Below are 24206 nucleotides of genomic sequence, written 5' to 3' on the forward strand. Positions count from 1 at the left end.
ATATTTGTAATGGCTTTAAAGTACTGCTGCATTTGTTTTTAATTTAATTTTTATTGTATTTTAAAAAAATTTATATGACTATGTCATTCTTACCCGAAATTCTGTGGTAAAGTCAACATTTCTCCCAACATTAAAATTTCTGCACCATTTACAGTTGAAGGATCATCTCTCATGAGCTGGTTAAAGAGATCTCCTATTGAAAGAGAAAAACAAAATTCTAACGTCTTCCTTGTAGATAAGATTACTTACATAAAGAAATATCTGGGAGAGAGATCTTTTTAAAAAGTGATCTCTTCACAAAAGTTATATTGAAAAAATCTAATAGCTAATCTTCAATGCAAGTAGTGCATGTCAACAAATTCTGGTTTCACAGAGAATGAAATTTAGAAAGAAAGGAAAATACAGGTTATACTATATAAAATATATTATAGAAAGTGCCAATAATTTTAAATAAAAGGAATGCTAATACATACACTGATGGAACATTTGAAGACAAATGTAATTTTTATATTATCATGACTATGAATGTATTATTATTAAAACTAAAAGTCTCTTGTTGCCATGGGATATTAATAGTACCTTGACTTACAGATTATGAGTAAGACCTGTTACTGAGATGGCCACCACTCTCACGGTACAAAAACAGGTAAAAAAGAATGCAGCAAAGAGCATAAAATTGGCAAGGCTAGGTTTATTACAAGGTAATAGAGGCAATCAAAGTTTCAACTTAGTCCTCTACATGCAAGTAGAATACACTATGCGCCATACCAGGTAAGTCTTTCTCTTCACATGTTACTGGAATATTGGTGAATAACGTAGGCTTAGTCAGTCGCATTACTGTGAATTAAGACAAAAAAAAAGAAAAGAAAAAATAAAATGTTAATATTGTTTTGACTATTACTTCCAAGTTGAGTATATGGTATTCATTAATTTTATACTAAAATATAACCAGACTTCCTAAACTAAATACAATAGTAGATATTTCCTAAGATTATTATACAGCAATGTTTTGTTAAAAATGCTAAAATATGAAAGAATTTTATACATAAGAGAATAATTTTGCATTTTTAAAACCTAATGAATTATAAAAATTAAATATAAATGTAATACATCTTATTACAGAAAAACTAAAAATAGGACTCCTGGCCAAGATGGAGGTGTAGGTAGACACACTGTGCCTCCTCGCACAACCAAAAGAAGGACAACAACATTTTAAAAACAAAAAACAACCAGAACTGACAGAAAATTGAACAGTATGGAAGTCCAACAACCAAGGAGATAAAGAAGAAACATCCATCCAGACTGGTAGGAGGGGCGGAGACGGGCAGCCAGACAGAGAGGACGGTGGCTGGCAGACCCAGCGAGGCAGCAGATTATGGAGTGGGGTGGGCAAGGCAGCAGCTGGTGGACCGGGCAACAGACCAGCCACCAGGGCTCCAGGTCGGGGAAATAAAGCCTCAACCTCTTATTGAAAACACCTGTGGGGGTTGAGGCAGCAGCAGGAGAAACTCCCAGCCTCACAGGAGAGTTCATTGGAGAGACCGACAGGGATCTAGAACATACACAAACCCACACATTGGGAAGCAGCACCAGAAGGGCCCAATTTGATTGTGGGTAGTGGGGGAAGTGACTGAAAACCGGCAGAGATCATAGCAAGTGCCACTGTTGCCTCTCTGACCCCTTCCCTACATACAGCGAGTGTCACAGTGCAGCTACATGGGTTGCCTCGCCCTGGTGAACACCTAAGGCCCCGCCCCTTTACATAATAGGCACGCCAAGAAAAAAAATGGCCCGGAAGAAAGAACAGATCAAAACTCCAGAAAAAATACTAAGCAACAAAGAGATAGCCAACCTATCAGATGCACAGTTCAAAACACTGGTAATCAGGAAGCTCACAAAATTGGTTGAATTTGGTCACAAATTAGATGAAAAAAATGAAGGCTATGCTAAGTGAAACAAAGGAAAATGTACAGGGAACCAATGGGGATGGGAAGGAAACTGGAACTTGAAAATCAACTGTGTGGACCAGAAGGAAGAAAGAAACATCCAACCAGAAAAGAATGAAGAAACAAGAATTCAAACAAATGAGGAGAGGCTTAGGAACCTCCAGGACATCTTGAAATGTTCCAACATCCGAATTATAGGAGTACCAGAAGAAGAGGAAGAGCAAAAAATTGAAAACTTATTTGAACAAATAATGAAGGAGAATTTCCCCAATCTGGCACAGGAAACAGACTTCCAGGAAGTCTAGGAGGCTCAGAGAGTCCCAAAGAAGTTGGACCCAAGGAAGCATACACCAAGGCACATCATAATTACTTCAGCCAAGATTGAATATAAGGAGAGAATCTTAGAAGCAACAAGTGAAAAGGAGACAGTTACAAAGGAGTTCCCATAAGACTGTCAGCTGATTTCTCAAAAGAGATCTTACAGGCAAAAAGGGGCTGGAAAGAAATATTCCAAGTCATGAAAGGCAAGGATCTGCATCCAAGATTGCTCTATCCAGCAAAGCTTTCATTTAGAATGGAAGGGCAGATAAAGTGCTTCCCAGATAAGGTCAAGTTAAAGGAGTTCATCATCACCAAAACCTTATTATATGAAATGTTAAAAGGACTTATCTAAGAAAAAGATAAAAAATATGAACAGTAAAATGACAGCAAACTCAGAGATATTAACAAACACACCAAAACAATACCAAAAGCAAACTAAGCAAACAACTAGAACAGGAACAGAACCACAGAAATGGAGATCCCATGGAGGGTTATCAACAGGGGAGTGGGAGGGAGAGACAGGGGGAAAAGGTACAGAGAATAAGTAGCATAAATGGTAGGTAGAAAATAGCAGGAGGGTAGGAATAGTATAGGAAATGTAGAAGCCAAAGCACTTGTATGTATGACCCATGGACATGATCTAGAGGGGAATATGTGTGGGAGGGGGTGCAGGGAGGAGGGGAGTGAAGGGGGGAAAATGGGACAACTGTAATAGCATAATTAATAAAATATATTTAAAAAAAGAAAAACTAAAAATAAAGGAATTTTAAAGCTTTGAGGTATATTAGGAGAACAAAGCTCTAAAAAATTCTAAGTGACTTCAGTGTAAACAATGTCAAGAAAATATTAATAAAAATTAGCTTGACGGGAAAATATATACCATTTTGAATATGAAACAATATTTTATGCGAAAAGGATCTTTTGTGAGCTTTATCCCTTGATTATAATTACTGGCCACTGGAAGTTCAGTAACTGGCTCTTTAAATAATATTAATTCTGTGTAAAAATTACAAATATATCAGTTAATGTAAAGGCTTACATAATTCCAACCAAAACTAAGATTTGTTCTTCCAACATGGCAGAATGTGCCTAAAGTTTATCTAGAAAAATAAATTAATGAAAATAAGAAAATAAATGGGAAAAAATGAGGAAGAACTAGACCTACCATATATTAAAACATTTAAGTCTACAATCAACTAATTGAAGACCAGATAGATACATATACTAGATAGTTTTAAAAAATCACTAGGATATAGCAAACAAAAAACCAACATTATCTAGGACAAGTGGTTAGCTATCTGGGGAAAATAAAATTTAATTCACAAATTCATTTCAAATATCAATAAATTGCTTATGGATCAAATAGAGAAAAATTAAGACACAGAAAATGGAAGTAGTAGGTATTGAATTTAGTCTAGCAAAGATAGGACATTCTAATTTTAAAAAATATATATTTCAGTTATTTCTAAAGATTGACATTTGACAACATCAAAGTAACAAAAATGAACAAAAATAAAATATTTCAGAAATATGAATCATGGAAGACTATTTCTTTATACTCTATTAAAAATGTTCATTCAAATCAAAACCAAAAAGCTTTAAAGACTATACACCTAAATGATCAATTCACAATATAAGTGGTATTCATTCACATATGTAAAAATCTACCACCTAACCACTAATTAGCTATGATTCATATCAAATTTAGTGCCTTTCTTCTCATCCTGATCTGTTTAAATGTTACATTTTTCAGAAAAGCGGTAACAGGTTACCCTGTTTGTCTCCTAGCACCTTGCATTTATCATGAACTGTATTTACTTATTCATAGCACTCCTATCCAAGCTCCATGAAGTTTAGACTCATGTACTATGTTCAGTTTTGTGGCCTCCTCATTTGACACAAGTTTTGGCACATGCTATATTCTATAGATCTTTGCTGAATGGAAGAATTAGCACCTCACCAAAGTCCTCAAGTGACTGGCATTATTTTGAAGATGTAAATTCGAACTGAGACCAGTAAACAATGTGGTATTAAACATATGGCTTCTGAAATTGTTAGCCTTAAAATTTCAAAGTATACTTAATATTTCCTAAGCATTAGTAGCACTATTGTGCAAAATACTTTTCAAGTATTAACACATTAATTATTTTTTTTAATTTTACTTACTTTTTTTTAGAGAGAGGGGAGGGAGGGAGAGAGGGAAACATCAATATGTGGTTGCATCTCATGTGCCCAACTGGGGACCTGGCTGCCAACCCAGGCACGTGACAACTGGGAATCAAACTGGCAACCTTTTGGTTCACAGGCTGATTGAGGCTGGTGCTCAATCCACTAAGCCGCATCAGCCAGGGTTCAAGTATTAACACATTTAATTCTCATGACTCTTCTACAAGGCTGGTATTATCATTATCCCATTTTTACAGATAAGATGCCTGGAGAAGTTAATTTGCATATAAAAGATTACACAGCAGATAGTTGCCTGAACTAGATTTGAACCCAGGTGATTTCACTGTTCAAAAATAATTCTCTATATTGTTAATTATAAATACGGGATCATGAACCTGGATTGTCATGCCTCATCGGAAAACATTCCATGGAATTCAAAGTAGGACCTTATCTCAAACAGCATTAACCAGCTAGAGATAAAAAAGTGTGTGCTGCTCTGGATGGAGGAACCAAGATGGCGGCGTAGGTAGACACACTGCGCCTCCTCGCACAACCAGAACTGACAGAGAATCAAACAGCAAGGGGGACCAACACCAAGGAAACAGAAAATAATCATTCATCCAGACTGGTAGGAGGGGCGGAGACGGGCACCGGGGTGGAGAGGACTCGCGTGGCTGTGGCGGGACTGAGACTGGCAGAGTGTGGGACAAATGGCGCAGGCAGTCCCAGCACTAGCAGACCCTGCGGCCCTACATTTGCACAGATAAACCCAGAGGGCCGAACTCAGAGTGGCGGAGAGTGGGGCAGGCAGAGTGGCGGGTAGCACCCTGTGGCACCACATTCGCCCACAGATAAACCGGAGGAACGGAGGAACGGCGGGCAGTGAAGCAGACCGCGCAACCCAGAGCTCCACCTCGGGGAAATAAAGCCTCAAACCTCTGATTGAAAGCGCCCCTGGGGGTTGGGGTGGCAGCAGGAGAGACTCCCAGCCTCACAGGAGAGGTTGTTGGAGAGACCCACAGGGGCCTAGAGTGTGCACAGGCCCATTTACTTGGGAACCAGCACCACAGTGGCCCAGTTTGATTGTGGGTATCGGAGTGAAAGATTGAAATCCGGAGGAGAGTGAGGCGGGCGCCATTGCTCCCACTCGACCCATCCCCCACGTACAGCTTCACAGCACAGCCACCAGCATTACCCCGCCCCTGTGAACACCTAAGGCTCCGCCCCTTAAAGTAACAGACGCACCAAGACAAACAAACAAAAAAACAAAATGGCCCAAATGACAGAACACTTCAAAGCTCCAGAAAAAATACAACTAAGCAACAAAGAGATAGCCAACCTATGGGATGCACAGTTCAAAGCACTGGTTATCAATATGCTCACAGACTTGGTTGAATCTGTTCAAAAAACAGATGAAAAAATGAAGCCTACGCTAAGAGAAACAAAGGAAAATGTACAGGGAACCAATAGTGATGAGAAGGAAACTGGGACTCAAATCAATGGTATGGACCAGAAGGAAGAAACAAACATCCAACCGGAAAAGAATGAAGAAACAAGAACTTGGAAAAATGAGGAGAGGCTTAGCAACCTCCAGGACACCTTGAAACGTTCCAACATCCGAATTATAGGGGTGCCAGAAGGAGAAGAGGAAGAACAAAAAATTGAAAACTTATTTGAAGAAATAATGGAGAACTTCCCCGATCTGGCAAAGGAAATAGACTTCCGGGAAGTCCAGGAAGCTCAGAGAGTCCCAAAGAAGCGAGACCCAAGGAGGAATACAACAAGGCACATCATAATTACATTACCCATGATTAAACGCAAGGACCTACATCCAAGATTACTCTATCCAGCAAAGCTATCATTTAGAATGAAGGGAAGATAAAGTGCTTCTCAGATAAGGTCAAGTTAAAGAAACTCATCATCACCAAGCCCTTATTATATGAAATGTTAAAGGGAGTTACCTAAAAACAAGAAGATCAAAAATAGGAACAGTAAAAATGACAGCAAACTCACAGTTATTAAAGACCACACATAAAACAAAAATGAGAGCAAACTAGGCAAACAACTAGAACATGAGGGTTGTCAATAAGGGAGTGGGAGGGGGAGAAGGGGGTAAAGGTACAGAGAATAAGTAGCATAGATGATAGGTGGAAAATAGACAGGGGGAGGGTAAAAATAGTGTAGGAAATGTAGAAGCCAAAGAACTGATAAGTATGACCCATGGACATGAACTATGGGGGGGGAATGTGGGAGGGAGGGGGGTGGGCAGGATGGAGTGGAGTGGGGGGGTAAATGGGACAACTGTAATAGCATAATCAATAAATATATTAAAAAAAAAAGTGTGTGTTTTATGCGTGGTGGTTGGCGGGGGTTGGGGGATGTAGTTGAGAAGGTGTTTCTGACCCTACTTTTATTTTTAACTGGGAAAAACAGATTACACTTATGTACAATATGAAGAGGATAAGAAGGTGCTCTGAAAATAATAGACAGAAGACTGTTTTTCTCACAATCTAAGACTCTAAGCTCACTACAAACACCAATTGGTGTTTCTTCCCCATTGTTTTCAGTTCAGAAGAAACCAAATCTTAACAAATGAAGAGGAAACACACTCTCAACGGAACACTGAAACGCTCTTTTTTTATATTGTCATCAAGTTCACCCAAATGTACAGCCAATTATATGCTCAAATTTCCATTATGTACAAAAGTCCTGTAAAGATTAGTTTTTTATGATCATATGTTTTTTCTAGGGGGAAGAGACAGTAGAAAGTGAGTAAAGAACAACTCCCCATTCAAGAAATAAAAAGATCCCACTTTGTTAAGTTATAAAGTGTCTAATCATTATGCTGTATACCAGAAACTAATATTGAATGTCAACTGCAACTGAAAAAATTTAAAAATTAAAAGAATAAAAAGATCCCAAGCTGTCATTTAAAGTGCCCGTTTTCTTCATTATTTCAAGAGTGTAAAAAGCAGCAGAGAATGTAGCAGCTGGTAAGAACACTATCTTGTGAACTCAGTTACAATAAAGCACAATCTGTCATATCTGTATTCTTAAAAGAAAAACAAGAAAACCAAGTTATTAACATGCAACTATCTTATTCCTTGAAAGACAATCCAAAGTATGCCCACATCAAATACACATTTAAAACTCAGTATTTACTGTCTTACAATAAATTAATGGACCTCAAAAATTATACACGCTAGTTGGAAAAGAGCTAATGCCAACCAAAGCAAGGATTAGGAACCGTAATAAAGCACTGGTTGTTAACAGTAATTTTGTATCCAGCCTGGAATGTTAAAGTAGGTTTTTGGCCAAAAAATTAGAGGCAAAAAACAATGATTTTTAGCTGAGTGTCAAATACTCACATAATGCCATGTATAGAGATATTTTCAGTGGAACTCACAAAAGAGACATTTCATTTACTTATGAAATTTGGGTTTCATCTAAAATATTTAAAAACTTTTTAAAGTCTTTATTAAATTAAGGAAAAGATAGGCCTGAGGTTACAATGTGATAAACTGGGCCTGGTCCAACTTGCATATAAATTTTGCTTGGCCACTACATTAAAAACAGAAATTAAGAAGAATTTTCTCCAGGTTCAGAGCCCCCTTACCACATTCTACAGTCTTACCTATCTAGTCCCTGAAGGTATGCAAGTTTGTGAAGTTTAAATTAATATTGACCATTTGAGCAAATTAAGTCAAAGTGAATCATTATCCAGTAGTTCATCTTGGAATTTTTCAAAAAGTAGTCTCTAAGTTATTTGATAAGTTGGCAAATGAAGTTAAATTCATATGATGCCCACTTCTTTTTTCTTTAATATGACTTAACATTTGTATGAAGGCAGATGGGTCATCAGGGAAAAATAAAATTACGGTGCTACTGCCACTTCCCTGGGGAGTTAACACTGATGGTATTTTACCAAATGCCCTCACAGATACACCTTCCTGAACACGTCTTTGTTCCTCAATTTATTTCCAAGTCTATGTTAACAGTGGAATGTGGAAATACTGCTGAAACCTACTATTAGCTGGAAACAGAATCTCAAGTCCTAAGGTTCTAAATACTCAAAGTAGCCATGGATTCCAAATTCTTCAATTACTTCTTAAGTACTACCTAAGTAGAAGAGAAATGAATCTCCCCTTCTTTTAAGATCATGGCAATATCTACAATAAAACTTAACCTTCAGTTTCCCAGTTCTGAATTACCTTTTCATTGTTTCTCAAAAGGTTAGAAAGCAAGAGTAAATTTGAAAAATTTAAATCTGCCACATATGAAGACAGAGAAGACCTTTTTAATGTAATTCTTTGATTAAAAAGCTACTCTTTATAAGAATCCCACGATCCCTGACTGTACCTTGTATTTTCAGCTGTGTACATTTTAAAATAATAAAACTATCGTAGAAAAATAGTGCTGTGTCTAAGTCTTAAGAGTACCTAATTTTTAACCCTTGATTAGCAGCTACCTTACAGTCAATAATACCTGATCAATAAAAATCAAATTCATCATTTATTTTTTTGCCTAATCATATTAACTGCTATTCACAAGCTTGCTGGCAATACTGAATAACTTCATCTTTCTCCAGCAGTCTTGAGTTGAAAGGTAAGATTAATGAACAAAATAAGTCACTACTGAATAAGTTACCTTGGAAACTCCCTCTACATCAGGTGATTTTTCATTTAAAGACTTTTGGAAGATTTCATGGGCATGATGATTATTTTCTAAATAGCGGTCTTGTGACAATAAAATGGTACTAAAAATAGTTAAAACAATGTATGGATAGTTAAACCTAATTGGAAAAGATTATCTCTTCAGTTAAAAATTAGTGGACTCCTCAGATTTTAAGCAACATCAGCCTGGGAAAAACCCCTCCAAGCGCACATTTACCATGTATTATGGAGCCGCTACCATGCCAGGCACTATGACACAAGGCAAACACATCTCTGCCTTGCTGATGAGTACAGTCTTACTAGTATTCTTCAGGGATTTGGTTTCACTACTTTTAACTTCAAGTAAGCTCTGTGAGGGCTGGGTGCCTGTTTGTCTCCTCTCCTACTACACTGTAGTACCTAGCTCATAGAAGGTATTTACATTTTTTAATTAAAAATATGCTTTTATAAAATTTATTCTATAATCACTTTGGTCATTTTTATGAGATGATGCGTAAACCCAATTTATAACATCTTGATAATAGGAAACCAACAATGACTCCAAGAACCAGTCTACTAATAACTAGTATTAACGGTCATTAAGATTGAATTACTTGTATTAGAATAAAGAAAACTTTATTTCTTATCACACTTGATACGTCCTTTCAAAACAGGTTATATAGCCTTAAGGATACATGGTCACAGGCAAATTATACATTTTTCACCTTTGTTTCAAAACAACACATTAACTATTGACTTACATATCTTTAGAAACATCAGCTGGATTTGTGCTGATTTCCAAATTTGAGCTACATTCATGTCACTTGAATAGCAGTTCCACTAGAACTGGTTTTATTGGGTTGACCAAAAAAATCTGTACGGTTTTTTCTGTAAAATAAAAGCATATTCTTAATTTTTCACCGATAATTTTATAGATTTGGATATTTTGAGTATGTTGGCTAGATCCTGTGTGGTAGAACATTGACTGTTCTCAATGTCTCGATTTCATCACTGTCAACTTCAACTGGTCTACCCAACCATGGAGCATCGTCCAGTGAGAAATCTCCAGCACAAAACCTTGCAAACCACTTTTGACATGTTCGATCACTCACAGCACCTTCTCCATACATTCCACAAATTGTTTTGCTTGCGTTTTTACTTTCTTGAAACAATAAACATAGTGTGCCGAAAATGTTGCGTATTTTCTTCCATCTTCAGTATTAAAATGGCCACACAAAAATTCACCAGTTTTGGTAAATTTTTTTTTAAAAGCCTGACTAGCACTACTAGAGCCATCTTATAGAAAAAGATGAACTTTTTGGCCAACCCAATAGTTTTATTTTTTAAAAATTACTACACTTTAGATGAGTAAAGAAAAAAATACTATAAAATTAGATTTTAAGGATTCACCCAAATCCAAATTATTCACTGTAATTCACAGGAATATCTAATTCAACCAGTGAAAAGTAGAATAAAAGGAATAGAATATTTTACCTCTAACTTCAGTATAAATAATAATTTATCACAATTCACTTCAATGATGGCTATTAAAAGTAGAACCGAGAAAGTTCCTGACTTAAATGACAAACCAATAAATTCACCTCATAGTTATTTATTCCTGGGACACAACCTGAACACATATTACTACACAATTATTTTTCACAATGTTAAGAATAAATTGACTACACTAGTAATGGTTCAAATTAAAGAAAATTAAGTCATTAAAAATTAAAACAGTAAAAAATTTATTCATGTCACTCTTTCAGTATATTCTGTCCATTCAGAATATTCTTCTTTTTGACAATCAGTGGAACTCCTTACATACTAAAAATAACACCATATTTATGGACAAGTAAATTTATTTTCCCAGTAAGAGCTAATCGTCCTTTAAGGACATTTCCCACATATTCACAGTACATAATATCACAGAACACCCATATTTGGCCCAAGTGTCTCTGAATGGTAGCATTACAAGATGGAAGTTCACTGTGCCTGATAATTTGATTGAGTTTTGCCCAAATGTCTTCCAGAGTTTGGTTGTTACAAATAGTATGTTCTATTGTCCATCTTGCTCTATAAAATGAGTGTAAATTTAGCGCCTTTAAACTATCTTGCAATTTTTTAGACAGAGGAAAAATATTTTCAGTACAATTTCTGCTGGGAAGTGAAATACTCCAAGACCTCTTCTTGTGCCGTTTTCCTTTTTCTGACTGTTTATCCAGATTTCCTGAAGCAGTCTGTTCATTCAGTGTGTGTGTACAGATTAAGTGCTTCTTTTCTTTCAAATTAGGCTGAAACTCCAATAGAGCTACTGTGCAATCATAACTCTGTGATATAACATCATGTTCTGAATTGGTTAAGTATTGTTTCACATCTTCAGCTGCCTCTTCAGAAATCACAGGTGGTGATCTTTCAGGTTTGAGTGGAAGTTTGGACCCATCATGTGGAAACCAAGGAATAAATCTCAATAGCGGACGTGGCGCAAAGTCCTGAATTGCTTTCTCTGCACTTTTTAGCAGTTGTGTAGGATCACTCTCATATGGTCGGTAATGTAATATTACTTCTGTAGTCATTCTGCAGTAATCCCGTTACTCATAATGAAGAGAAAATTTCTTAGCTGAGTTCCTCAGAGCTAGAATGTAATTTATAATTACAAGACTGTCTTTTTCCAAATCAGAGGGAAACAGGACCTAAAGTGGAAGTATTGCAAAGAATAAGATATGGTAGGGATAGCCTACATACAAATAGGCAGGAAGAAAACAAAAACCATTCCCAATATACAATTTTACCAAAGTGCTATTGGTAAACATGAATGTAATCCACTGAAATTGGAAAATTGGAAATATGTTCTCTCTCACCAAAATAAGGGATCTGGATTAGATGCCCTATAAAATCACTTCTAGCATAAAAATGCTAGTAATCAATGTGTTTAGCTCAACAGGTAATAAAATAATTGGAAGTAATGATATTAATATATTAGATAATAATTATCTTAATATACAAGAAGCAAAGAAAAATTAGTGATTCTTAAAATACTAGTTTCATATAAGACAGCTAACAAAAATGTAGTAACACTTAAAATTTTGAGACATCTCAGTAGTAAACACTAAAAACATAAAAATAGTTTAACTTTGCATTTTAACCAGGCTAGGGACTGGTTTTGCGACAGTCTCCTCTGCATAACTGGGGCACTTAAGCAGTATCAAGCTTAGTACCATGGCTCCTGAATTCCATTTGGAGAAGAAACAAGAAGGCTAGACCCTTATTTTTTTTTCTTCTTAGAAGACAGAAGTCCTCAAGTTGCCTCAAGTTAAGCATTGATAATAAGTTCTAGCATACAGTACATAGACTCAAGCATTGGCCTTCCAGGATCTGTAAGTTAGGTTTCCTAACCAGGTCCGAAAAGCCATAATGCAGTCTTTCATATCTTGCACTGAAAAAAAGAGGCTGAATCTCTTCTCCCCCAAATCATTAAAGAAATACTTGATGAGGGTTCTCCCACTGTCAGGATAACAGTAGTGAGAACTCCTGGCATGATACTCATTTGAGCACTGATTCTGACGAGCCAAACGAATTAACCGCATAATGATTATTTCACCTGTTAATGTCCATTAACAGATTTGACAATTCTTGAATTCATAAATGACTGTGATTCTTAATATCCCTAATTTTTAATATGGATCTAAATAAAGATAGTATATTTTTTCAAGAATTAATGCTTTTATTTTTCCCTTATACTTTCACATTGTAAGATACTGCACTGAGAATTCTTTCAGTATTGTTGCAACTTCTTCAGTGTTGTACTCTGGAGATACACTGAAGTTGCAATTTCCTTAGTATTTTACATATCTAAGAAAGTATAAATTGATATATTTAGCATCCACCATCAGTAAAATTAAAATCTGTGAAATCTTGATTAACTAGGACAATGGGGAAGAATAATACCAAAGGGCTTTAACAAAGCTGAAACTACTAATGACTGTCAAAGCACTTGTCCTTTTAGGCTGCTAAAATACTCTTTCCCAAATTATCTTCTGCTTTGGAAAAAAAAGAATAGAAAACTAAAATTCCCAGTGGCAATTAGCCTGAGTATCACTGAAATTTTACTATGTTTAACAGCTGCGAATTTGTATAAAATCACATCTAACAGCTAACAGAACTGTTGCAAATGCCCCTCAAGTAGAACTGGTCTAAATTCCCATCAAAGAAGTCAATAAGGGAATGATCTCTATTTCCTTCATTAGGTTACCACATGGAGTCTTGGGAAGATGGAGGAAGGTCTTGTGTTGAAATAGTGCCTCAATCACTCACTAGCTTTGTGATCATGGAAAGTTTCTTAACTTCTGAAGGTTAAGCTCCATTCCACATACTTGTTGTGAGGTTGAGAGACAAAAACTATGACAGTTCCTTTTCTTCTTTTTCTTTTTCTTCAGGAGTAGCCCATTTCAGTCCAGCTCCCGTGCTCAAGCTAAGCTGACTGGTCCTTTTGCTACATTGCTTAATATTGCACTTCCTTAATTCTACAGTCATGAACAGTCCTGTTAACCTGCATGATTTTATGTTACAAATGGGACTGGTGAGCTTCTGGAATGTTTGTTGCTTACATCATAGCTAAGGCGAGGGGAGGGAAGGCCCCTCAAAATGGATACCACAAGGAAGTGCAATGTGACTGAATTCAAATGTCTACTAAGCATTTTCTCAGCTCAGTCCAAGGAGGTATTGGTAACCACATAGCAGAGCATCCAAGAAATAGAACGTGCATTTGTGGTACAGAAAAACCGATGATATAAAGCTGAAAGCATTTAAAATAAAAAATTTTCAGAAAACAATCGGAATTCTAGAAAATTCTCTACCCTGTATTTTCCTAAATAATGATCTAAGTACCAAACATACTCAAATTTATTGCTGTGTACAGAAAATAAAAGTTGACATGAATGTTCCCATATACACAATATTTTGAAGAAAACCAGATTTTAACAAGCCTAAATTATGTTAGTGCGAGGCACTTCTAAATCTCCGGCACTGCTGTTGTGCAATACAGAGCTACTTTTCCAGGTGACGCGGAAACCGGTAACTTTGTCAGTGCCGCAGGAAGAGACGGGACACAAGAGAAAATCACTTCAGACGCCGGCTGTCCCCTCGGTTCGCGGGGCTCTCCCCGGGTGGGGTGGAGGCGTCCGCGATGCGGCTACAATGTGCCTGGTGACTGCAGCAGCACCGTATAACCGAGTGAGTGATTTACCAGGTACCTACTCCGTTCTAGAGAAAAGGACTCAAGCCTAAAAAATTAAAAATTGAAATTGCTTCCTGCCGCTCGGCGCCAAGGGACAGAGCACCAGGCAGAGCAATGCGAATGTAGAAAGGACGAGGCCTACCTGCCAGAGAACAAGTCTGTGTGGCAAAGGCTTGCAGAACTAGACAGAAGGGGAGAAAACAGATGAAGGGGAGTCAGGGTCGCAAAGGTTTACCTTTCAGGGCCAGCAGGTGCTCCTGTTTGGGGGGATTCACTTCCATTTTGACCCGCACTTTAGACCCAAAGCTTACGGGGGCTGAAGAGGTTCAATCCAACTCGGAAGAGAACAGAAAAGCGCACTTTAGGAGAGACCAACCGTCAAACACACTCCCATAGTTTCTCCCTTCCGGTGGTGTCTTAAATTTTCTTCTTACCACGTCCTTTAAGGACCCAACATCTTCTTTTTACCAAGGCCACCACATTAAACAGTCTGCTTTCCAGCCGCAATCACATAACACGACCACAAGAAACCTCTCGCCGCGAACACTTCTGGGCCTCTGAAATTGCGACTTTATACAGCAAGAGATGCAAGTGTGGGACAATGGGACTTGTAGTTTATACAAAAACCGCACTGCATGCAGGGAGATGTAGTCCCTCCTCTCGCAACTGCGGACCATATCTCGTTACTACAGCGCGAGTTTCATCCCCGAACTTCTGTTTTAGCTTACTTTTTTTCTTAACTTTATTCTTCCCATCAGTTGCAGACTCCTTGATAACAATAACAATAACAGAGCGCCAAGCCCAAGGCTGTGCAGCCGAACAGCTAGTGACTGGAGGGAGGAACGAGGAAGTCGTGGAACAGCCTTCACCTCCCCCCCCGCGTTGCATTGCGCCTGTGCGCCAGTGGCGGGAGCCGAGGCCCCTGGGTAGGAGGCTGTGACTACCCCGCCCCTCCGTTGAAGTTCCCCAGCTCCTGCTGCGGCGCCGCTCCTCCTGGGATGGCTGCCTTGGTTGTAAGCAAACCTGGAACAGGGCTGGACAGTGGCCGTCAGGGCAGCCGGGGTACGGCCGTGGTGAAGGTGAGGGACTTTGCGTGCTGTGTGTTCCACCATTGGCCTCTCTTCGGTTCATCCCGAAGATCTGGCTGCGGCGCCGCGGCCCTGGATTCTTGGACCGGGATGCGCGGCCTCTGGGCCCCTCGGCTCTACAAGCCTTGCCGCGACTGGACATTTGTGAAAAGAAGGTTATAGGTCTGTGAGAGTGACTGGGGCTATTCTTCCCCCAGGTCTTCTGCTTTTAAACTCAACAGGCATTAATTACCTTATTATTATTAAATCAAGCCGTTATTATCGCCAGATACTAAGTTGGGTATTTTAACTCGTTAATATCTGCTGATGAGGTAGGTGTTAATTCCTGTTTTACGAGTAAGGAAACTCAGGTTTAGGTTGACACAGTGTGTGGCAGAACCAGGGGTGACTGGCTTGAAGTTTGCTTTTCACTATTGCATTACTTCTATGACAAGAAATGAATTACTGGGTGATCATCCCCCTCCTTTTTTGGTAGCATAGTTTGTCAACTCTTCAAAGAAGTCTCCACCAGGGTCTATGAATGGCTATATGCTCGAAGTTGGAAATTCTACCCTGTGTAAATACTCCAGTATGTATTTACTTGAAAATCAACTAAAGTACACGTGGAATTCATTTTTCCCTTCCACTATATATATGGAAAAATTTGAAAGAGAGAACTGATCGTAATGGTGTGTAGAATAACTTCGGAATTATATGTAATCTGAGATATTGGTAATTCTCATCCCTGGCTACATGTTAGAGTCACTGAGGACTTAAAAACAAATAAACAGAAAAAAACCCAAACTGCTACTGATGAAGCCCCTTCCCCCAGTTCTGATTGCATCAGTATATTTTTTACATCTCTAGAAGTGATTTTAATGTGCAACCGTGTCTGAGAACACTGGACCAGATAATATCTGAAGTATTTTGAAACCTTAATAATAGCCACCTATGACTTCTCACCTAATGTTGGTTTTATAGGACAACAAATGATGCATTTCTGCTCACAACTGTATTAGCAATCAGTGTTGATGGTTGTTGGTTCATCTGACCTTTATATATTAATGAAGTTACTCTGAAAATACACAGCATATCCAAGGTGAAGAGGAGCCCTCTTACCATCAGGCATATAGTTGAGATTTTGTTTATTGAATAATGTTTTTTCTAAGAGAATATCTGAAGATTATTTTGTAAATTAACTTGAATTAAGAGGTTGTATTTGGAGTGAATATTATTTCTGTAACTACTTTTGTTAGCCTGTTTGCCTTAAAAATCTCAAGATACATCAAAGCCTGTTGTAACTCCAGTTTGCTACAGTACATAGTTTGATGTATTAGAGACTCGCTTTGTTCATTTTCATCTTTACCTGTAAAATGTGCCTGAGTTGTACAGTAGGGCAGCCCTTTTTGGCAAGAGCCTAACGCTGTAACGTGAAGAAGTATGGTGGCATAAATTTTAAAAAAATCATTGTCATTTTCATAAATGATAGCAAGAATATTAATTGGAAGGTAAGAGTTGAAGTATAATAATGCTAATGTTATATAAAATGGCCTCTTGTTTAATGAACAAGTTGATAATGGCATGGTTTTTATCATTAGAAAAACAGATAAAAATCTGAAATTATGAAATTACTTACATTCAGAAAAGAATCAGGGAAGTTTCTTTTGAATAGTGAGCCTTCTTCATCCTTTTAAATTAAGGACTGATTAATTAAAATTTGATTTACATGTAATAAGTACATGTAGTGAAGTCCTCGTAGGCATTTTGTGAAGTGTATAAAATTAAGAGCTGTTCTCTCTAGGGCTTACTTTATCTTATATTGGTAGCCAAAATTCCTATTCATAAATACCGAAGCAAGAATGTCTTATGCTGTTATTTACTGAGTTGATGCAAAATAGCTTAGTAACTTTATCTTTGGACCTGCATTTAGGTTACTAATCAGTGGAATTTTACTAGTGCTTTTTGAAAAAAACCTGTATTAGCAGTATAAATTCTTTTATCTTGTGCAATAAGATCAGAGATATAAGATGAATTAACTAAGTTTTAATTTGCTTCTTTGGCGTTTATTGTCATAAACAAGTAAAATTTATTGTGTCACATTAGTGAGAACATTTGTAGAAAGTCTTGCATTTATTTATCATATCTAATTCTGTGGTGAATATCTTCTCTGTACTTAATTAAATTTGATATTTAGTGAAACTTTTTCTGCACTAAAAATACACAGGATAAATTGAAGTGTGTGTGTATACTCTATATAACTTACGTGCATCTGTACCCTAACTCTTCCTTGCTAGACTACATAGTTTTGCAGTACATGAATGTATCATAGTTTCTTTCCATTCTTAGGTTGATGAGTACTTTGTTTCCAGTCTTTTTCTAATGTAAATGGTACTGTAAGGATTAACATACAGATTTTCCAGTATAAATTCCTGAAAGTAGAATTGATGAGCTATTCTAACTTTTTATAGTCATTGTCAAATTGCCTTATAGAGGAGAAGCTGTATCAGTCAATAAAACATTTTACAGCAACCAGTAATGTATGAGAGGTGCTCTCTCACACTTTAATCAGTATGAAGTTATCAACCTTTGTTTTTAATTTAAGATTTTATTTATTTATTTTTAAAGAGAGGGGAAGGGATGGAGTACGAGAGGGAGAAAAACATCAGTGTGTGGTTGCCTCTCATGCAGCCCCAACTGGGCACCTGGCCCACAATCCAGGCATGTGGCCTAACTGGGAATCAAACTGGTGACCCCTTGGTTCACAGGCCCACACTTAATCCACTGAGATGCACCAGCCAGGGCTGTTATCAACCTTTTTGATTGAATCTGGAAAAAAGTATACTGGTGTAGTTTTAATTGTGTTTCAAAGTGTTTTGAGTGAAATTGAACATCTTTTCATATATTTAAAGAAAAGACTGTTTTCATTTCCGTTTTTTGTGAGCATGTGTTACCTTTAAACTTTTTTGAACCATACTCGGATGCAAACCAATTATAAATTATCTATTTATTTACAGTGAAAGATGTTTGCATTTCAAGCAGTATGTCCAAAATTGCAATTAAGATTCAAATTTTAATGGATTAAGTCTGATTTCTACTCTGGGTTTCCTGTTTTTACCTTGTGTATTGTATTTGTTGAGGATGATGGTTGGCCAAACTGGTTAAATTTTTTTGTTGTCGTGCTTTATTTATAGAAGCCCATTGGTGTTGGTATTTGGAATACTCTGTTTCTGAGGGCTCTTTGTTCTCACAGTGAGGACAGGTTAGAAAGCCAATAAAGTTATTAATTGGTTGTTAAGATAGACACTTACTCATGGTACATAGGGACCCCAAGGGTACTGCGATCATTTCAGTTAGACTGAGCTGTGGGTAGTCATGAGAGATTCAGTGTTTAGGAATTTGTTGGTTTATTAATGTAAAAAAGGATTCTCTGGAAAAGTGAGACCATTTAGCTATTTCCTCAGCATTGGCAGAAAGAAAGCAGCTAACAGTTTGTCATGTTCTGGGAACTATAAGCTGTTTAATACAGTTGGAGAATACAGTCTAAAACTATAAGCTGTTTGATACGGTTGGAGAATACAGTCTGGGATGGGAGTGAAGCGATAGGACAGAGACCAGAGTGTAGCAAGTCATGGATGGAAGGCACAGGAGTTTGTGGTACAATTTAACAGTTCAGCGTGGATATTTTTCTTAACTAAAATTGTGAAACACTTCAGATATATTAAGAAATGAAAGTACCAAAAATCTATCATTGATATAATACAGTTTGTCGACTAATTTTAAAACATAAATTCATGGATCTAGGAATCAGAATATGCTGATTCTGTCTCCTTTCTTTTGATTGACTGCATGACCTTGGGCAAATCATGTAGCTGTAATAGACAAAATATTTTCTAACCCAATAGGAGTTTATTAATTGAGAACAAGGAATTGAAATTTAAGTCGAAGGTGATTGCTTTCTTGCCTTTACATTATATGATATAAATGGATACTGGGAGATAGTTCACAATTACTTATAGTCTGAACATGGTCTCTATCATTTAGAAGGGTAAATTGTCATCCTAGCACATACTTCAAATTATTTTGTTCAAATTGATGATGTTTTGGAGGTTAATTGCTGAGAAATTGTTTAGAAACCCGTGTTTGGGAGAATGATATATTGTTACAGATCAAATATAACTAATCAAATCATAAATTTTAAAATATAAAGATGATGTTAATTTACAACATTATCTTAACTCCTAACACTTAACATTTCAAGATTTCACTCTGATTTAATTTTGTGAGGATCTGTCAGATGAAATAATAAAAGGTGATTTAAAGTTTTACAACCTCCACAGTTTTATTTTTTCATGGAGGAAAAAAGTAATTTAACAAGGTTTATTCAATATATTAAGTCAGCTTTTTTAAACAACTAAACTATGTATGCTTTTAAAATCATTTAAAGACCACATGTTCCCTTTCCAAATATTAGGTGCTGGAGTGTGGAGTTTGTGAAGATGTATTTTCTTTGCAAGGAGACAAAGTTCCTCGCCTTCTGCTTTGTGGCCACACGGTCTGTCATGACTGTCTCACCCGCCTGCCTCTTCATGGAAGAGCAATCCGTTGCCCTTTTGATCGACAAGTAACAGACCTAGGTAGGAAAATGTGTATGTATATGTTGCGGTTTAAAGTTGTTCACGGAATGTACATGTCATAGAAAGAAATTTCTTTCTACTTGATCTTTAAAATTATATGACTCCAAGAAGGATTCAGTTTCTGTTAAGGCCAGTAGTCTTGTAAGTATAAACTAGCTCATTCTTAAGTACTCATTTTATTTCATCTTCTGAGATGTATATATTAAATACTTACTTACATTTGAAGAGTTTTAAGATACCCTGAGAAAAACATGCTAACCTTATTCAATGAAATAAGAAAATTCGTTTGCCCGAAGCCATTCATAGAATAAAACAGTGTTTCCTTAATAACTTAGTAGGGCAGTAATGAAAATACAATGAAGTAATTTGAGTGTCAGCATGTTTTTATTTTCTGGTACCAGAAACAAAAGTGTTTGTAGCTTGTGATGACTGCTTGTTTTCTGTTTATATAAGTTTAAAGGTCTTGCTTTTTCTTTTTAGTTTCATGCATACTTTTAAAACTTTGCTGTATATATTTCAAAATGAATTATTACTATGGGAAGCCAGATTTGGAAATAATAACATTAACATTTTAATGGTTATTTTATAAACATAAGTTCTGTAAGTATACTCTTTCGATAACAGAATTTTCTTCAAAATAAATAAATTTGTCATTTTTTTTTCAGGTCAATAGCACTGTTTTAAGGCTGTTTTAATGTCATACCATATGTAAAGTGAAACACGTTAAAAATAATTTATCTTCCAAAAGAGAAAGCAAGAATACCCATAGACTATCCACATTTTTAGACTGGAAAGCTTTAAAATGCTAAGAAACATGATTACAAATGTTTTCTTTAAGGAATGAGTAGGTTTCTTAAGGTTTTGGTAATCTTTGATTTAAATAAATATGTAGATGTCCATTTGCCAGAAAACTAATATAGGATAGTGTTAGTTAGCATCATTATTATAAAAGACATTAACTTACTATTATCCAAAAAATAATAGGTGCAAAGGGGGAGGTATTTGTATTTCAACATTCTTCTATTTGGCCTTTTATTCTGTAAGATATATCTTTATCATACCATATTTATAGGAAGCTATCTAGAAATATTTATTTATAAATATATATTTTAGAAATAATGTTTTGTAAATGGAAGGTGGACCCTTCTACCTTTTTGAGGGCACTGTACCTTCCCTATATAAATACCACAGTGTGGATTATCCGCCTCACTGTTTAACTAAACTAGAAATTTGTGACAGAATTTTAGTTACAAATTTACAACCAAAAATTTAGTTATGTCCTAGGTTGAAGTTAAACGTGATTGCTACCATATCAACATTAGAAAAAACAAACTGGTAACTCTGCCTTAGATATAGATTGTAATTAGTATAGCTTGTAATTAGTATAGCTTGTAGGTTGGATTTTTACTGTGACTTTTAGCCTATGGAATATGTGTTAGTGACCCTTGATATAGTTTCATGTCATTATTTTTAAAAATCTATTTTTAATTGTACTATAAAAATTATGTATACATTGCAGAACATTTGATAATCTATAAAAGTATAAAGAAGAAAAAATCACTTGTAATTCCTCCTTTAGAGAAGACAACTACTATTAATGTGAGTGAGTCAGAATTATTCTCTAGTCCAAGAAGAATATTAGAAGTTATTTGTTGTAGTTATCCATATAGTTCAGCGATATTTCTGGTTCTTTTCTGTCCACGTGGTAAAGCTATACTTCCTTACTCTTATAGTTAGGTATGGCTGTGTGATTTCCTTTTAACCAGTGAAATATGTATAGGATGAAGTGTAAACTTCCAGACAGAGCTGTTAGGAAAGGATTTACGATGGTTTACAGTAAATTCTTCTCCCTACTACAGTGAAGTGGCCCAGGTAGTTAGAGGCTCAGTGGTCCATGTCCCTGATCATGGGCAGTAGGAAACACAACTTTCTCACCTTCCCCAACTCGATATGCTGCATGAACAAAAAGTAAATCTTTATTTTTTTAAACCATTGAGGTTTTAGAGTTGACAGTTACAGAAATATTAGTGGTATACTAGATACTGCTAAGAGTTTATGCATATATGTTCATTATGTAGTGACAATATTTAGAAAATTGTCAGTATAATATTTTTAAATAAAGGACTCGCTTAGTATACTTCTTAACCCTTATATAAATAAAGTAGGTACAGCTCACTTGTTGTAGAACATGTGTGAAAAATGAAGCAATTAAGGAGAAAGCCTTGTTGGGTAACACTGTTGAGGGCGAAATGCTGAATCAGCTGCGTAGAGGTTCTTGGGAGAGGAGGTATCGAAAGTCAGAGGACGCTAAAGATACTTAGCCTAATTTGAATTTTTTTTTTTGAGAACCACAACATGAAATGGTTTCTCTTCTTTTGTTTTCTTTCTCTTTCTTTCCCTCCCTTCCCTTCCCTTCTCCTTTTCCTTTCTTTTTTTCTCTCTTTCTAGATAGGCCAAGAGGAAGAGGAGTCCTGTGGCTCGTGACCCCATCATTCTTTTGTGTATGCATTTACAAAGTGAATATATATTAGGTGGCAGTTATGTGTCAGGTTGCTGCACAAAAGCTCACCATAACATGCCCTGGCTGGTGTGGCTCGGTGGATTGAGTGCCGGCCTGTGAACCAAAGGGTCACGGGTTCAATTCCCAGTCAGGGTACATGCCTGGGTTGTGGGCCATATCCCCAGGACTGGGTGCACAAGAGGCAACCAGACATTGATGTTTCTCTCCCTCTCGTTCTCCTTCTCTCCCCCCTCTCTAAAAATAAATAAATAAAATCTTTTTTTAAAAGAAAAAGCTCACCATAACAAATATAACAGACTGCTGAAGGATCTGGCTTTTATTTATAGGGTCAGGAAGAGAGACAGACAGATAGACAGACAGACATGGCAATCATGAGAAAGAGGTAGGGAGGGAGGATGAATGAGAGAATGAGAATGTGTTTGCATGCATATATGCTTACTCACCTGGCCTTTTGTGGCCAGTTCTGGGGAAAAGAAGCCTTGTTCCTTAATGAAATGTGCCTAGAGTCTTACCTTCTTAACAGGGAGTGTTGTCTTGCTGTAGTGTATCTGTGTGAGAAGGAGTTTATGTAGTTATTGACTACTGTGGGGTTCTAGGTTAGATGAGGGGTGGAGAAAATATTATCTTTAGCTGTTCTACTTCCAATTTACTTAGAGATGGAGTTACTTTAGGTTAAGTGTATCTTTTGTACAGGGGTTTTCAAACATGAGTCATAGCTTATTTGTGGTCATGAAATCAATTTAATTGGTTGTGACAGAATTTTAAAAAAAAGAAATAGACCTAAAAACATCAGTGTGTTGCACACTGTAAGGGTAAATATTGATATGTGAAATTTTTGATTCAGTTACATATATATGATATATGATCCTGAGTTGCAATGTAAATTTTCAAAGCACTTATTTTAGAATATATAGTAAAAGTTAGTGACAGAATAGGGTATATAAAATTAAATGATAGAATAGGGTATATAAAATTAAATGATAGACAAATAATAGAACTTTAAATTATATTTCTACTTAGAATGCTGAGGAGTTTGGTTTTTTTTTTTTAACTTAAAAAAAAGTTTTTTTTTAAGAGAGAAGCGTCATTTGGTTTTACCTATTTATGCATTCATTGGTTGATTTTTGTATGTGCCCTGGGCAGCGATTAAGCCCACAACCTTGGCAATGCTCTGACCAACTGAGCACCCAGCCAGGGCCTTGAGTATTAACACAGTTGTTCTATCATAAAAATAAAATGGGGAATATTCACATTTTTAAAATTTAGACTATTAATGGCTAAACTGTGATTTAGAAATTACTACTTAGGTATAAGGTAAAATGATTAAGATTCTTTGTGATTTAGTTTTTATATTTATATTCTAGGAGATTCAGGTGTCTGGGGATTGAAAAAAAATTTTGCTTTATTGGAGCTTTTGGAACGACTACAGAATGGACATGTTGGTCAGTATGGTGCTGCAGAAGAAGCCATTGGGATATCTGGAGAGGTATTGATTGACCTTGGTGAAATATTTGTTAAAAACATGAATTTTTTCTGTTAATTTAAAATATTTGCCATTAAAAGCACAATATTAACTCATTCTAGCTGGTAGGATCCCAGAAACACAACTCTTCGTTACATTACAGTTCTTCAGGCAACAATACTCCCAAGAGAACAAAAGTAAAAC

The 24206-nt window shown here is 36.4% G+C and overlaps 3 protein-coding genes across 13 annotated transcripts in view; 1 reads left to right on the plus strand and 2 right to left on the minus strand.

Moving 5' to 3' along the window:
- TRAPPC13 (trafficking protein particle complex subunit 13) overlaps positions 1-14794 on the minus strand; it is a 66735-nt gene extending 51941 nt beyond the window's left edge. For 9 of the 10 annotated variants that reach the window (XM_053913226.2, XM_053913218.2, XM_053913221.1 and 6 more), the window contains exons 1-3: positions 14554-14676; positions 769-837; positions 94-193 (exon numbers count right to left, since the gene is read on the minus strand). In XM_053913226.2, coding sequence (XP_053769201.1) covers positions 94-193; positions 769-837; positions 14554-14599 — 215 coding nt within the window. In that variant the 5' untranslated portion in view covers positions 14600-14676. Of the gene's footprint in view, positions 1-93; positions 194-768; positions 838-14553; positions 14677-14752 lie in introns of those variants that run through there. The other variant, XM_053913208.1, reaches the window with a different exon arrangement.
- SHLD3 (shieldin complex subunit 3) lies at positions 9714-14790 on the minus strand. The gene is made up of 3 exons (XM_045186289.2): positions 14753-14790; positions 14554-14653; positions 9714-11775 (listed from the first exon to the last, which is right to left on the minus strand). Exon 3 carries the CDS (start codon positions 11656-11658, stop codon positions 10903-10905), a length of 756 nt encoding a protein of 251 aa, XP_045042224.2. The 5' UTR covers positions 11659-11775; positions 14554-14653; positions 14753-14790; the 3' UTR covers positions 9714-10902.
- Positions 13836-24206, plus strand: part of TRIM23 (tripartite motif containing 23) — a 36233-nt gene continuing 25862 nt past the window's right edge. Inside the window, exons 1-3 of one of the 2 annotated variants that reach the window (XM_045186287.3) lie at positions 13836-14314; positions 19857-20019; positions 23905-24026. In XM_045186287.3, coding sequence (XP_045042222.2) covers positions 14075-14314; positions 19857-20019; positions 23905-24026 — 525 coding nt within the window. In that variant the 5' untranslated portion in view covers positions 13836-14074. Of the gene's footprint in view, positions 14315-15036; positions 15398-19856; positions 20020-23904; positions 24027-24206 lie in introns of those variants that run through there. The other variant, XM_024578419.4, reaches the window with a different exon arrangement.

The sequence above is a fragment of the Desmodus rotundus genome, chromosome 1 (genome assembly GCF_022682495.2).
Source record: "Desmodus rotundus isolate HL8 chromosome 1, HLdesRot8A.1, whole genome shotgun sequence".
In the NCBI taxonomy this organism is placed as follows: domain Eukaryota; kingdom Metazoa; phylum Chordata; class Mammalia; order Chiroptera; family Phyllostomidae; genus Desmodus; species Desmodus rotundus.

What these genes read in the sequence shown, in the direction of transcription:
- SHLD3 (XM_045186289.2), bottom strand. Translation starts at nt 11,658, where the DNA reads ATGACTACAGAAGTAATATTACATTACCGACCATATGAGAGTGATCCT.